This window comes from Denticeps clupeoides, chromosome 9 (genome assembly GCF_900700375.1).
Source record: "Denticeps clupeoides chromosome 9, fDenClu1.1, whole genome shotgun sequence".
NCBI classification, from domain to species: Eukaryota; Metazoa; Chordata; class Actinopteri; order Clupeiformes; family Denticipitidae; genus Denticeps; species Denticeps clupeoides.
In genome coordinates this window covers 18219843-18234417 of record NC_041715.1, presented here as the reverse complement: position 1 = coordinate 18234417, position 14575 = coordinate 18219843, and the positions used below count along the sequence as shown (strand labels likewise).

The 14575-nt window shown below is 45.2% G+C and overlaps 1 protein-coding gene across 1 annotated transcript; it reads right to left on the bottom strand.

The window, feature by feature from the left end:
• Positions 1-10063: 10063 nt before the first annotated feature.
• kctd4 (potassium channel tetramerization domain containing 4) lies at positions 10064-12606 on the bottom strand. The gene has a single exon (XM_028990790.1). The coding sequence runs from the start codon at positions 12393-12395 to the stop codon at positions 11619-11621; it is 777 nt and encodes a 258-aa protein (XP_028846623.1). The 5' UTR covers positions 12396-12606; the 3' UTR covers positions 10064-11618.
• Positions 12607-14575: the final 1969 nt, after the last annotated feature.

The following is a 14575-nucleotide window of genomic DNA, read 5'->3' as shown; positions in this document are numbered from 1 at the left end:
GTCCTCATCACACTCATTCATGATTTTTTTTTTGTCTCATCTGGCTGTAGCTGGATGTGCTCAAACCAAGGCTTTCTGTAGGACATACAAGAGCATGTTAGGTGAAGTGTGCACCCTAAATCAATATCTTCAAATCATGTTTAAACAGCTTCAAAAAAAAAAAATAACTGTGTTCATTAACACGAACAAACTTTGTTATTGGCCAAATATAGATTTTAATGAAATAACATCTAGTGGCAATTGGGGTTGTTTGCAGTGAAAATGTGCAGCAGTGTGCAGCGGTCAGCAGGTCATTCCTAAAAAACTACAACAATAACGCGCCTTAGTTTAATCATTAGTGCAACTATTACCATTATTAAAGAGAGCATATGTTTTTCCACACTGCCCACTATTTCAGTCAGAAAGCAACAGAATCGTGCCTGGAAGTAGGAATGAAAGTGATTATAGGATTAATTAAAAGCTTTTTAAAGCCTCCAGGACGTCTCGTTTTTAACCCGTACTAATGTTATGTCCCTGCTGCAGTGTATTGCCCTGTGAAAGACCCACGGTATGAAGAGACGGGTGTCTCTGCTAGATTAATGATTGGAAGGGGACTGTGTGGACCTGCTGCCAACCTTTCTCTCCCTGTCCGGCTCCCAATGCAAGCCGGGTCCAGGTTATTCTGAGAACCTGGAGTCAGTCTACTGCCCAAAGTGACTTTTTTTTTTTCCAGAGCGCAGAGCCACGTTGTCAGATGAGGTTCGGTGAGCTTGTGGTGACGTTGACGCCGAGGATGGATTGGAGAAACAAGTGTGCGATGAATGGCGCTAAACCACATTATCCCTCCCTCTTCACGGGCAAATCTCCTTATGTGAATACAAATTCCATTCCCTTAGTCAGTGCAACCTCAGTGGGCAGTTGGTGTTAGACTCGCCCTGAGGGGGTTTGTCACCAAGCAACCGGTGTGGGCTCGAAATGCTGCAACTTTCTAATCTACCGCCATCTTTTGCCATGACACGATGGCCCCGTATGAGGAAAAACTCTCTGTCCTTAACAAAAAAAAGAGTCACGTCCTTGTCTAACCAGGTAAGGACACCCCACGACACATTTCAACACTTGCCTATAAGAAGATAAGCCTGTCGACTTTGCCCGTGATGCATTGAGTGTCTCGCAGTTTCCAGGTCTCATGAGTATCATTAAAACGTGATGAAAGGTGAAGTGTATGTCGCCCTCTTAAAGCCTTTCATTGTGGGTCTTGAGGTATTTGTTTCGCTGCTCTGTTCCAGGACAATATGTCCTTCGCAGGAAATGTAATACTGCCAACCACAAAATTGCCCACAACATTGGCAATATTAGCTTTTGTAAAATATGCACGCCTATTGGAATGCTGCAAATGCTTAATCTCTAAACCTTGCTGGCTCATATTTGCTTGCTTGTCCAATCTCCATCACCTCAAAATATTGAAATCATCCCAAAATAGTCAAATTCTCTTTAAAACACACCATACAAAAAACGTATTGTTGTAATGGCCACCAGAAACCAAGTGGCCGGTCAATTAGCTTCTGTTGCGATGGCACTGCTGTCCACAACAATGGCAACCACGGACAGCAAGCAAAATCAAGTCGCCCATACGCAACAAAATATATTATGTGACAATAGTTTTGTGTGTATTCCTATATTAAGAATTGTACATACATATATATATATCATTAAAACGTGAATATGTACAGTAACATATGTTGGAGCAACATATGTAAAACAGTTACTTCAATTATGGGATGGTGGTGACCCGTTAATATTCTTTGTTAATGTCCAGTTGGGTCTTCTTCACACATCTGTTAAAAGTCTTGAAGGAAAACCTTAAGTAATTAATTATTTTATTTTATTTAATTAATATAAAGGAATATTAATTTAACTAAGGAAAATCTGCATAAATCTGTTCTGAAGTGCTCAATGAAATGAACAAGAAGAAGTATTACCTGTGGTCTTATATACTGTAAACTGTATTAGCTTATAGTCTAATGAGAAATATGTCATTGTCATGTGCGTTATTCTGACGGTAGGCGGGTTCACCACTAGATGGCAGCGTCCGCTAGATGTGCTGGGAAATTACTGAGCAGGTAATTAAACCACTTCCACAGATTGGTCCCATAAGAGGTCTTCACACACAGTTTAATGGTGTACATGTGTGTACGATTCTCAGGAAAAAAAAAGAAGGTGCTGAAATAAATAACCTTGGGCCTCTGGGCCTTACATGAATTATTAGCGACTACTGAAAACCGCTGTTGAGCATTTTAATGCCACAGGCTATTTTAAACATGTGAAAACATCTGCTTCTTTATCTATCAAAGGCAGTTGAAGGAAGGAAGTTGTCATCTCCTACTGATGTATTCTGGACTTCTCTTAATTTATGTCACCTCCAGGTCTTGTTTGCCACATGGTGTCAGCATTGATTTGCTGGTCTCTCGGACTGGAGCTGCCTGCTTCCGTATCTTCGCAGAATCCTATTATGTGTCCTGCCCTCTTCAACCTAAGTATCTGATTTGAGGCGGTTAAGTTTCCGAGGTGTTATTTGGAGATTAATGCGGTGGTCAGGACCACTGCACCCTGCTTCTGTCTCAGCCCCCCACGCCAGTGACCTGGAGAGCCTGGCACGGTGGCACTTGGAGGAATGCACGAGGCCCCTATGTTTTTTGCTCTGATTGAAGTGGAGATCTTACATAATCAGAGTGGACACACACACACACACGGTATATACAATATTGCAAAATACAAATGTACATTTTCTATTATATTCCAATGTTTTATAATATGTATCTATATATTCTTATTATATTTAAAGTAGAGTTATAAAAAACGTGCTATTTTTCTATTCCAATTCTGTTCTAAAATGAATGTAATTTATACTATAGTGCCACAATGGATTGTATAAGCCAGAATTGCAGTGTTAATATCGAGTCTGTTAAAAGAACAAAAGAGTCAATTCGACGATGATTCGAAATAACCAGGCAATTTGTGACAGATGCACTTTTACTAGATGAGCAGTGAAGTAATGCGGGAGCATTAAAGGTCAGCGAGCTCAAGCTAGCTGCGTTTACAGCATTAATCATGCTGCTTCCCGGTGCAGTTTTCCCAACAACATGTTGAATGTCAATTTTCGCTTCCCTCCCATTTAGCCGTCTTCTCTTTTTCATGTAGCTGCTGATGTTCGGGCTTTCTGCCTTCCGCTTGCAAGCAGCAGGTATTGATTAAATAGTTGCTAAGCAACAGGTTTGCCACAGAAGCCGGCGATGAATAGGGATGGCGTACGGATCTGTCCATTCTCTGGGGGTGGAATGGAGGGGAGGAGGGGGGGGGGTGGCCACACTCTTCACAGCAAGTTATGAATTGGAATAGTTCAGGCCGAAAACGTTCCCTTTTCGCTCAGCGTAAACACTCGAATGGCCACACAGGCCGCAAGAGAAGCCCCCACCCGACGCATAACACAATGTTTGGGGGGGCAGATATGCCGGTAAAACAATGAGCAGCCAGGTTCTCGTGTGACGTTCCGTCACGCAGCTGACTAGTGCCTGGACGTGGCTAAGTGGAGAGCGGAAGGGCAAAAAGAAAGGAAGAGAAACACGAGACATGTTTGGTTGCCTGGGCAGCAGTTTGTGACATTCATTATGTTGCGCCTCTCGCTGTTATCGCTGCAAGTCGCAGCGGCAGAGATAAAAGAACTCTTTTGGTAAAGTTAGGGAAGGCCACAGATCAGAAAACAGCAATTATTTCTTTTCCTTTTTTTTTTTTTTTTTGTGCAATAAATTCTTACAGAAGCGCGCTGGATCTCCTCTGGAATGCTTGACGTCAATGTGCAGCTGAACAAAAGCCTGTCTTAACCTTGATCTGGGCTGCATAAAACCAGCTTTTGTGCACAAGGTATATTTAACATATTGAACATCTTCATCTGCCTGCACTTCAAGATTAGAAGAGACTGTGTCCACCTACCTGAACAATTGATCAAGTTCATCTTTTAATATTTTGATCGGCATGCGTCCCCGTTGCTGACCTGAAAAGGACCAGCTGCTGTGAATTTGGAGTCACTTTAAAGACACACAGAAAATACAAAGACACACAGACACTCACAGCGGAACCAATAATGGAAAATGTTTTGGCTTGTTTTACACCTGGAATTACTGGCAATGCAAATTAATGGGTTTTGCTGCATAATGACGTGAATAATTTATTTGCTTTACGAATGAGCACATGCACGTGCCATTTCATGAATTCAGACTGTAGAAATACCTTCAATCCATGCAGAGTCGGCGAGGGAATACCAGGCATTTCATGAAGGAGGGAAACCAACAATGATCCAACAACATAAAAGAGCACAAAATCAATATACAACACAGATAAATGTGCTACTCACACACATGACAGAGAAGGGCTGGGAACGGCATGCAGGCTTATCTACACAGACACATAGATTAACACGATCAGGAGGGATTTATTTTATTTTATTTGGATAGTCACATGACTGCATGCACTGAATGCATTTAAAATCCTGCCTAGCCATCAAATTATATCTAAACAAGATTAACATTTCATCTTGCCCTCACGCAGCATGCAACAATTTATTATTGTCCAAAATGTGCTCATTTACCAAAACAGAAAAATTTCAATGCTTGATCTGAATTCACGTTTGAATTTCACAAACCACATAAGAACGCTTTTCTCTAACACGGTGAAATTTTCTCAATGGGCTTTGACAGGCCCTACAGTTGACACCCCCACACTTGACCCTGCTGTGCACAAGGAAAAACAACAAAAAAAATAACTCTTGAAATGAAAAAAGAAACAACAAAACCTTGGGAAGGAGTGAGTGAGAGAGGGATCCCATTCCAGGGTAGAGTGAGCCTGCAATTGGTGTCAGTGCAGTGTTGGTGATGGTTTATCCAGGAAAAAATAGTCCATTAGGTGTAGTGGTAATAAAAACCAAAGTGTCAGTATGGAGCATCTGTCCATGTTTGGAGGTACTGTACAGTGCAGAGTAGGTTTTAGTCCAGTGTCCTGGTCTACTCTGCATGTCCATTATAATGATACTGGTCCATTTGAAGCTCCCTGAAGCTTTAGCTATCATGGTGGTGGCTTTGGTGACTCTGTGGTATGTTTCGGTTACGGCTGCTCTGCATTCGCAGATTAACCCCTACAACCCCATACACCAATGGCAATGGAGAAGAACTATATACGAGACCAGGGAGTTACAGGGCACTTACAGGTGTGTGTGTGTGTGTGTGTGTGTGTGTGTGTGTGTGTGTGTATGTGTGTAGGGAGGGGGGGGGGGTTCTGGGCAGCCAAAGCATGAGAAACGGGAGGTAACCTTTCCCCGTATGATGTCGTAAGGAGACAAATTCCAGATCCAATCGTTTGAGCTGCCGCTCTCTGAATGGTGAAGCATAATGACCAAAACACTCTTTATCCCATCACCACTTCTAGCCACTGCAGGACCATAGACAGGCTCGGGGAACCTTTAAAACCTGGGGAAATCTCATTGTGGGACTGGCTCAAAGTGGCTGTAATTCTTCAAACTTCAGATACAGTGTTAGAGGACCGATATAAAACCAAAAGAACAATTTCATGTAATGGTCCTTTAAATCCTCCTGTTAGACCGAACCAAAACCCCTGCCCATGCTGCTAGATAATGTGGAATGTTTTTGACAAATGCACTGGTCCTCCATGACTGAGCTCAGGCACAGGAGAAACCCCACCATGGCAGGTGATAAATGAAAGTAGGTGGCACGTGATGGAGAAATTTCTCCCGGAGACTGTCCCTTGTTACCGATTTGTTTCCCCTCCCCCGCTTTTTTTCCCGTCAAATGCTACTCGTGCAATTTTTTTTTAAACCAGTGAATTATAATTGAGCATCAGGGTCACTTGAAGCTCCATCTGCACCCCAGTGACAGCAGCATTCACAGAAGTGATGACGGGGAGTTCGTCCAAATCGTCTCTCAATCCTCCCTCCCCAGTCGTATTCCTACAGCAGCCCGGACGTGGCTGAGATCCGCAGCGCCAGCAGTACAGCGCAAGACGGATCTCAGTTCTTATTAACAGTTAACCAGGCCGAAACTTCATTAACTGAGGTGTTCAAAATAATGTGAATAATAAGTAATAATGATACTCAACAGTCTGAATCACTGTTATTGTGTGCAGGTGGGAGGAAATCAGCCTTTTGTAATTTTCAAGACATTATTACATAAAAAAAGAAGTTAGCCATGATGAACACTTGATTAATGGTGATACTAAATTCCAGCCCTCTTGGAGACTTATGCTCTGATGGCTGGGCGGAGCTGGAATGCATTTAAATTTCCGACATTAAGACAAAAAAGAAAAAAGAAAAGACGCGTATGTGGGTGTGATTTGTGTGGGTTCCATTCTGTAAGCAAAATCAAGTTAGTTCCTGCAGAGGAAATGCAGCTAACACAAAATGCAGTTATCTGCTTTGTGACAGAGGGCACATGTTCTGTTGAAATGACTTAAAAAGTTAATTAAAGGCTCACGTGAGACCGTGGAGATCCTCTGGACTGGTGCCGGTCAGTCAACTTTAATGGTCTGAAAGTGAGGTCCAAGTGAGGTTCACTTCTTGTCCCACTTCTTTTCGGGGCAGTGGTGGTCTTTCGGTTGAGGAACCCCCCCGTAATCAGAAGGTTTCTGGTTCGAATCCCAATCTACCAAGGTGCCACTGAGGTGCCACTGAGCAAAGCACCGTCCCAACACGCTGCTCCCCAGGCGTCTGTCATGGCTGCCCACTGCTCCCCAAGGGTGATGGTTAAAGCGGACACATTTCACTGTGTGCACCGTGTGCTGTGCTGCTGTGTATCACAATCACTTTTCACTTTGTCAGCTGCTGTTCCTGTAGTGTTTCATAGAGACATGCATGGTAATAGACAGGTACAGTCAGGGAAAAATGATCCCCTTCTTACAAAGAAATGATCAAGTGGTAGGGCTATTTGAACAGTGAGAGACAGAACAATAACAACAACAAAAAAAACGTGTTTCAGAAAAGCTGTAAATGAATTTGCATATCAATTGCAGTAGAAAGCTGGGGGAGCATGTGCAGACATGTTGTCAATATCTGGAGAGGCTGGAGGGCCTGAGCAGGTCACAGAAGAGGAGCGAGGGCACTTGGCTTGGCGATGAGTGAGTGGGAGAGGTGGAGAGAGAATGAGATGAGCGAGACAGGGACTCCACAGACCAAACGGCAGCAGGGAAAACACACGGTGAGGTAAGAGCCACAGTTTTAACTGTGGTTTGGGGGTACTGGAAGGGGGCTGGCAGAATCGTGGTCGACAGGCCGGGTCCACCAATGATGAGGTCCAGAGCAGACAAGGGTCATCAGGAGGCAAGCGAGACTCCAACAACATTTTGGGACAAACCGGGCAATTCCAACAGAAGAGTCGAGACGAGTCAGAGTTGCGAGAACAGGCAAGGTTTATAGTGGAAGCCGCCTTCTTCCCTGCCCGTGACCCCGAGGGTGTCCCTTGTGGGTGAGGCGGAGGACAGAGCGGGGATGTGACAGAGCCCCCTTCTCCAGGACCGGCACCCCGATGGAGCAGGAGCAGTGGGATGCGTTTGGCGGAAATCGTGGTGCACCAGGAGCGTTCCTCAGGTGTGTGCAAAGTTTTTGTAGGCGGGTGTTCCGCCCCCTCTAGCCAGTGTCTCCATTCTTCGAGGGCCATCTTCACTGCCAGGAGTCCCCTGTTACCGACGTCACAGTTGGTCATTGGGGGTCCGCTGGGACAGTACTGCCCCCCAGGCTTGATCTGAGTGGAAGAGGACAGGCACAGTCGTAAAGTGACCCTTTAAGGACATGAAGGCTGCTTGTGCTTGGAGATTGCGGAGGAGGTGGGGTGGGCTATTTAACTGTAGTTCCGAATGAACTAACGTTCGCGAACCCCAAGAATGTTTGCAGATTTTTGATGGTGGTGGGGAGCTCTGAATATATTCTTCCATGTCCTTATGTTCTGGATGAGACAAGGATGAGGATATAGCCAGAATTGTTGGTCATGTAGACCTCCTCCATTATTATACATTTATTAAAAATCTACAATTTTTTCCACCAAACCATAGTTCTTCTCTAGCTGACTCAAGCACCTGCTCTGATGTCTCCCGCAAGGTCACCAGGGACTATCTGTCCCTCACACCTTGCTAATCCTTCCCAATCATGTCTGTTTATCTTCCATTTCATACCACACATGTCCCTCATCTTGAAACTAGATTACTGGTACTTTACACCTGGCAGATCTGCCTCCGTGTGCCATACGACCTCTCCAACTCATCCAGTTCTCCTACACCATCCCATTGATGCATGCGCTCTCCACTGGCTTCCTGTAGCTGCCCCCATCAGGTTCAAAAATACCAAAAAGAACCAGCACCCTCCCACATCTGAGCACTTCATCACACCCCGCACAGCGGCCCATCTGACGCTCAAAATGCAAGAAAGCCAGGCATCTAGACAGTTCCTTGTCCCCCTAAATGAGTCACTGAAAGTTTCATTTGACAACAAAAGTAACTTACTTGCGTTCTTACATGACTTTTTAGATAAACTCTACGCATAGTGAACCAGGATCATGATATAGGATAATGGGGCAGTTTAGGGGCAGTGGTGGCCTAGCGGTTAAGGATCGGCCCCATAATCAGAAGGTTGCCGGTTCGAATCCCGATCTGCTGTTCACTGTGTGCACCGTGTGCTGTGCTGCTGTGTATCACATGTGACAATCACTTCACTTTACTTTATATTCAGTGAAAGAAAGGCGCCTGCCAAATATTGTAAATGTCAGCATAAATGTATATTTGGACAGTAATAATAATAATACATCATAATAATAATACAATAATAATACAGCAAATATAAAACAAGGAGTTGTTCTTTATTGTTCCTGAGAGTGTTTTTTCATGGTTATCATCAATGGGACTTGAAGAAAACAGTGTAGACTAGATGAACAAATTCACACTGGAGGCAATTTTAGTCCTAATGTAAATAGTATTTACTACTGACTGACAAGCACACAGAGGACAGCAACTGTACTTCTTTGAGAATATTAAGAATAATAACATACAGCATATTAAAACAAAAAATAGCTGAAAGCATTAATACATTTTGGGTACCACACTTTGAGAACATATTACTATACTTGAGAATGTATTATTTTACTGTTATCCAGTGAAAAAAAAACATATTTAAGGTTATAAATTATATATTTACCCTACTGGTCCAATCTTAGTTATTCCATGGAAAAAAACATGAAATGGGTTTGAATGAAAAAAGACAAAAAGAATAATAAGAATAAGACAATAAGAATAAAAAAAAGTTAAATACATTTTGTAGTCAACCCAACATCTGCTGATGCACTAGTTACTGTACTAGTGTGAATTTGGCCAGTTTTTCTGCTTCGTTAATAATTGCAACTGTTTTCTAATAATCAATGAAGCTTTAAAAGAGACAGACTTTGGTTAACGAACACAGCGTTCGAACTCTGCTGTCATTGTTGCTGATAAAGTTCCTCTCTTCATGTATGCAGCTACCAGTCATCAACAATGTCTGGATTGATGTTTTTACATCTTTTCAATGTACCTAAAAAGGACATTTTCTAAACGATCCTAAACATATGAACAGTAGTGTACGTATGCATGTATAAATTATGGCAGTGCAATATAGCATTTGGCCTCTCACCTATTAACAGTCATCTTTGAAACATGGCACAGGAAAATATATACATTGTGCTTCTAATCCTTGGCAATATTAATGCATTCATGAAATGTACAATTTGTTCATATTTCATTACGTTTTCTTAAAGCACGGTTGGATCTGTAAACTGAATGTTCTCCCTCTAATATTATCGAGTGTTTTGCAGTTCAGAGCTCTGCGCTTGTGAATAAAAAATTTCAATCTGCCTCCCTTCTTTCCTCAAGGGTGCGTTCAGTCCTTCACCCAGCAGCTCCCCGGGCCTGATCAGCCCCCAGTTCTGCTGTCAGGGTGTACTGACTGGGATTAAAATGAAATAAATAAAGCAAACACTTCTCATGCAGCACATGGCCACAGGGACACTTGTTGGAAAATCAGCCTACTTTTATTGCAATGTAGGAGTTTGTTCTCTTGGCAACACAATGCTGTGAGATTAATCCATAAATATTTGAGCAGATAATGGGCTCCTTCCATCTGAAATGAATTCAGTCTGGTTCCCTCCTACAAGGTGTTAGTCCCCAGCTCCCCGAGGATGAGCCATACATCAATGAGCGATAACCACTAATGGGCACCACAGTATCTCATTAAAAATGAATAGATCTTATCTGCAATTAAAAAGGACCCTGGTTTGATGTCTTCTCAGTAAACCATAGGGTTGGGGTTGCCTCCGTTTGCTCGTGTCAGAACTGAACTTACCGTATGATTCATATGGCAGGAGATGGGAGCGCGACAGACTCCGGTGAAGCAGATGGATGGTAGTGTGTGGGGATGGAGGCTGAACCGCGGTGGGCGTAACCATATGCGCAATTTAACTTCATCTGAAAAGGCTTTACTCTAAGGCAAGAAAACATATACAAAATACACGGTGTCCGCCACACGGTGGACAGATACACCTACATTGAAACAGAAGAAGAGACAAACTACTCACCGATACAATCCCACATGTGGCACAAACCTCAAGCTATGAAAGCAAAAGCATTGTGCTGAGTGACCCATTTCTTAAAATACTAAAACTTTAACCCCTTGGGATCAGCAAGCAATAGACCCATAAAATCATATGATGTTGCCTTCTGGTGATGCATGAATTATACGTTAAGAAGTTAATAAAAGCTGAAGGCATGTGCCCCATTTAAGGGGTTAACCCACAAAAAATGTCAAGTTTATGGATAATTTGGGAAATTAGAGAATCGGTTAGTTAATGCCGAAGGCGGCTTCCATACACTTTGAAATAATGTTTAATATATGGGCCACTGAATGCGGCACGTTTTGAGTTTGTTACCTAGTTACCAGCGCCATAAAAAGAACTATTCACAGGCACGGCACATGAACACCGCATTCGGCTGGTACGTAGTTGAGCTTATGCTCCATGACAGAATATTAACAAAGGCATAGCATATTCGGTAGAAAAAAAACGCTGTCGGTTCTGTTAACCCTTTTATGTACATTTACATGGCGCCGAAAAGCCAAACCATGCAGCAGCGGTCGGAGTCGGTGATTTTTATTAAATAGCAAACATTCACATCTTCTGAGAAAAAAAAAACACTTTTTTTTTTTCAATTCACTGTTGCACTGAACACTGAAACCAAAGCAGATCGGACGAAACCACAGTTCATGCAGCACACGTCTCAATAACAGCAAATTGTCTCAAACCTGCCACACAATAACAAAACAATAATCAGATGTGCCAACAATTTTTTTTTTTTTACATTCCCTTTGAGTCCAAAGTAAAAGTTTTCTCAAAAAAAAAAAAAAAAAAAAAGTTTACATTTTAACACAGTAGCACAAAGCGCACAATGACTAGCTTCTGTTCTGTCTATATTCTGAGCTGTGCTTTTGCATTCCGGTCAGGACGGAGCCGCTCCTGTTGGCGGAGACATGGCAGAAGGCAGATGGAGCTCTTGGGTGCGGGGTCGCCGGGTCATTTGACAAAGTGCAGGGCTTCGCACTGGACCACCGAGCCGCGGCTGCTGTCCAGGCTGGTGAGGAGACGGAAGCCCCCCTTCAGCGCCAGCATGACCGTCTCTAGCTTCAGGCACTCCAGCGTGCACAGGAAGGTGGAGTCCTCCTTCAGCACCAAGCGCGAGCCCATCTCCGACTTGATGAAGTGGCGGAACTGGATGACGTTGGACGACACCTCGAACTCCTCGGGGAAGCCGTCCAGGCGGCTCTTGGAGATCTGCACCAGCCGGGCCTTCACCTTCTCGATGAAGCTGGGCTCGCTGCAGTAGACCTTGAGGCCGTGCGAGCGGTCGTGGCTGTCCGTCACCTCCAGGAAGGCGGGCTCCCGCTGGCTCGCCAGCTGCTGCTCCCATTCCTGCGCGGCCTCCGCCAGCTCCGGCAGCCGGTAGAACTCCGCCTCGCGTCGCAGCAGGCCGATCTCCTTGAAGTCGTCCGGCAAGACGAGCTCGCCCAGGCGCAAGAAGTTAAGGACGTGCCTGAAGACGGGGCCGTCTCGGTCGATGAAGGCGTTGCCCATGGAGTCCACGTGCTGCACGGGCCTCTTGCCGCTGGCCATCTCCTCCAGCAGCGAGCCGGGGTGCTTGACCAGCGTGTGCCTCTGCGCGGCGTACAGGTAGCCCCCCACGTTGATGGTGACGGTGCCCGAGGACGGCTTCTTGAAACTCTTGCTGGGCTGCAGCAGGTCGGGGTTGATCTGCCTCAGTTCGCTCTCCATCCTTCTGAGGTTCCATTCCATGCCGCTCCCTGCACCCGGCCTGGCGGAGCGTGTGCGTCGTGTGCTGGCGGCCGCGCGGGAACGGGAGCGCTGCCGAGCGGCGCTGGCATGGAGCGGCGGCAGACGAGCACTGCCGGCAAGAAGCGCCGGAGCCCTTCACAGGGCGAGGGAAGGGGAGGGGCTAGAGAGAGAGAGAGAGAGAGAGAGAGAGAGAGCCTGTTGCCCTCCACTCAAAGGGCTGCATTTAATCACCTCTCCAGCCCGTCTGAGCAATTAGCGGCTCTGCCTCTGATGAAAAGACCCCCTCAGCTGGACAGCGGCACGTGCGGAGGGGGGGTCACATGAAGTGAGAGAGCTGGGCCGAGATGGAGGGGAAGGAAGGAAAGTGGAATCACCAGTTCCGCCGAGAGCCATCTGCTGTCATTGTGCGAGCGGCGGTGGCGTTGGTAGGTGAGAAAGAGCAGAGACGCTCAGGCTGGGTGCGTTTATGCAAATGACTTGCTGCTGCTTTTCACATCAATAGACTTTACAGCCAGTTAATTCGCTTTTGTCTTCAGCCAAGAGAACTTTCCGGTTATATTCTCCATAATCCAGGGTCTGACATAACCCAATTAAGGAAATTGGCGGGAAGGTGCATCAACGTTGCGACGTGACTAATGCCTGAATTTATTCAGAAGGCTTCCTGAAGCTTGTCGCCGAGAGGTCTGCGGTACGGTGGCGTGTCACCACGTAAGCCCCCCTCGGGGGCGGGTCTTTAAATCATATCGCTTAATATAGCTTGTTGGTGAATGGGGGCTGACAGTGACACAGCGCCGGAGCATTGTTTGTCACTAAGGAGACGCGCTCCTACACAGACAGCCAGTCAGAGCTCCAGACATCTGTGTGCGCTGTCCCTCCAGAACGACACTCTGTCAGTCTCGAACTCTGATCTCAGCCCAAGGGGCACGGGAGCCGTGTGGTGCCACCGCTCCTATCACAATGCATCAGAACATGCAGCCAAGCATCTGCTGTTATTATTATTACGTTCAGAAAATCATGCCTAATGTTTGTCTATTATTGTCACGATGGCTGGACATGACATCACGAGACAGGGGTTTAATACATAGTACTCAGGACAGGGGAAACATCAGCAAAAAAAAAACGACGGCAAACAGACACAAACAGGATAGTTTTATACAATTATACACAGGTGATAACAATCAGGAAACATGACACAGGACTAACATGAAACTCCAGACCGGATCATGACAATTATGCTTGTCTAATGAATGGTGTTGGACGTTCGGACCATCAGGGCCATTGAAAAAGGCGGCTGGAGTCCCAAAAAGAACCATGAGACCATGACGACTTTTCATCGGCGGGACTCACAGTACGCGTTCAAGTCGGAATATGGACTCACGAGCGCCGAGGAAAGACGTGGGAGGCTGACACGCTTTCCTCCCTATGAGTATTAAGTATTAATTAGTGGATACAACTGCGTGATTCAACACCTTAATGTCACAGACATTTTATATATGCATTTGGCAGCCATTTGGGGATAATTATAGTCTATAGGCAGTGTCACCATCATGGAAGGAAAGGGCAAGGGTTCCATAAAAGCTTAACACCTTCAGTAATATAATGTCCTGGCGATGCGTCACCAAGGAACGGCTTCATTAAGAAATGGCTGCTTGTCATCTGCCGCATTGGTCCGTGGAGAGTCATATTTTCCATCAGTCACTACGCAAAACGACGGTTACGACGGTTCATTCTTCTTTCATTCCCTTCACAGAACAGTTTGCAGGATCAGATGCTGCTGGCAGCGAGTCTTTATTCAACATTTGGACAATAAAAGACCTTGATGCCAGAAAGATTCTTTTTCTCGAGTGTTACAAAAGACTGTGATGACATTCCTTCTGCACCTAATTATGCCGCTGAATCACACCTCAATTTACTAAGCGTGGTCACGTTTAAAAAATTCAGCTAGAACCCTCCAAGTTTTAATATTTGTTCTTCAGAACCAACATCATGAGCAAAACCGTCATCATGAGCAGTGCTGCCGGGCTGGTGCTGGGCTGCCTGGCAAACGTTCAGATGAAGAGGGCCTTTTTTTTTTCGGCTGTAGGTGGATGTGTGAGAGTGGAGGGCAACGAGGTCCGCATCCCGGCGAACGGCGCGGATCTCGTTGCGAGGGTCTTCTGAGCATCCGCGGGCCAGAGCAG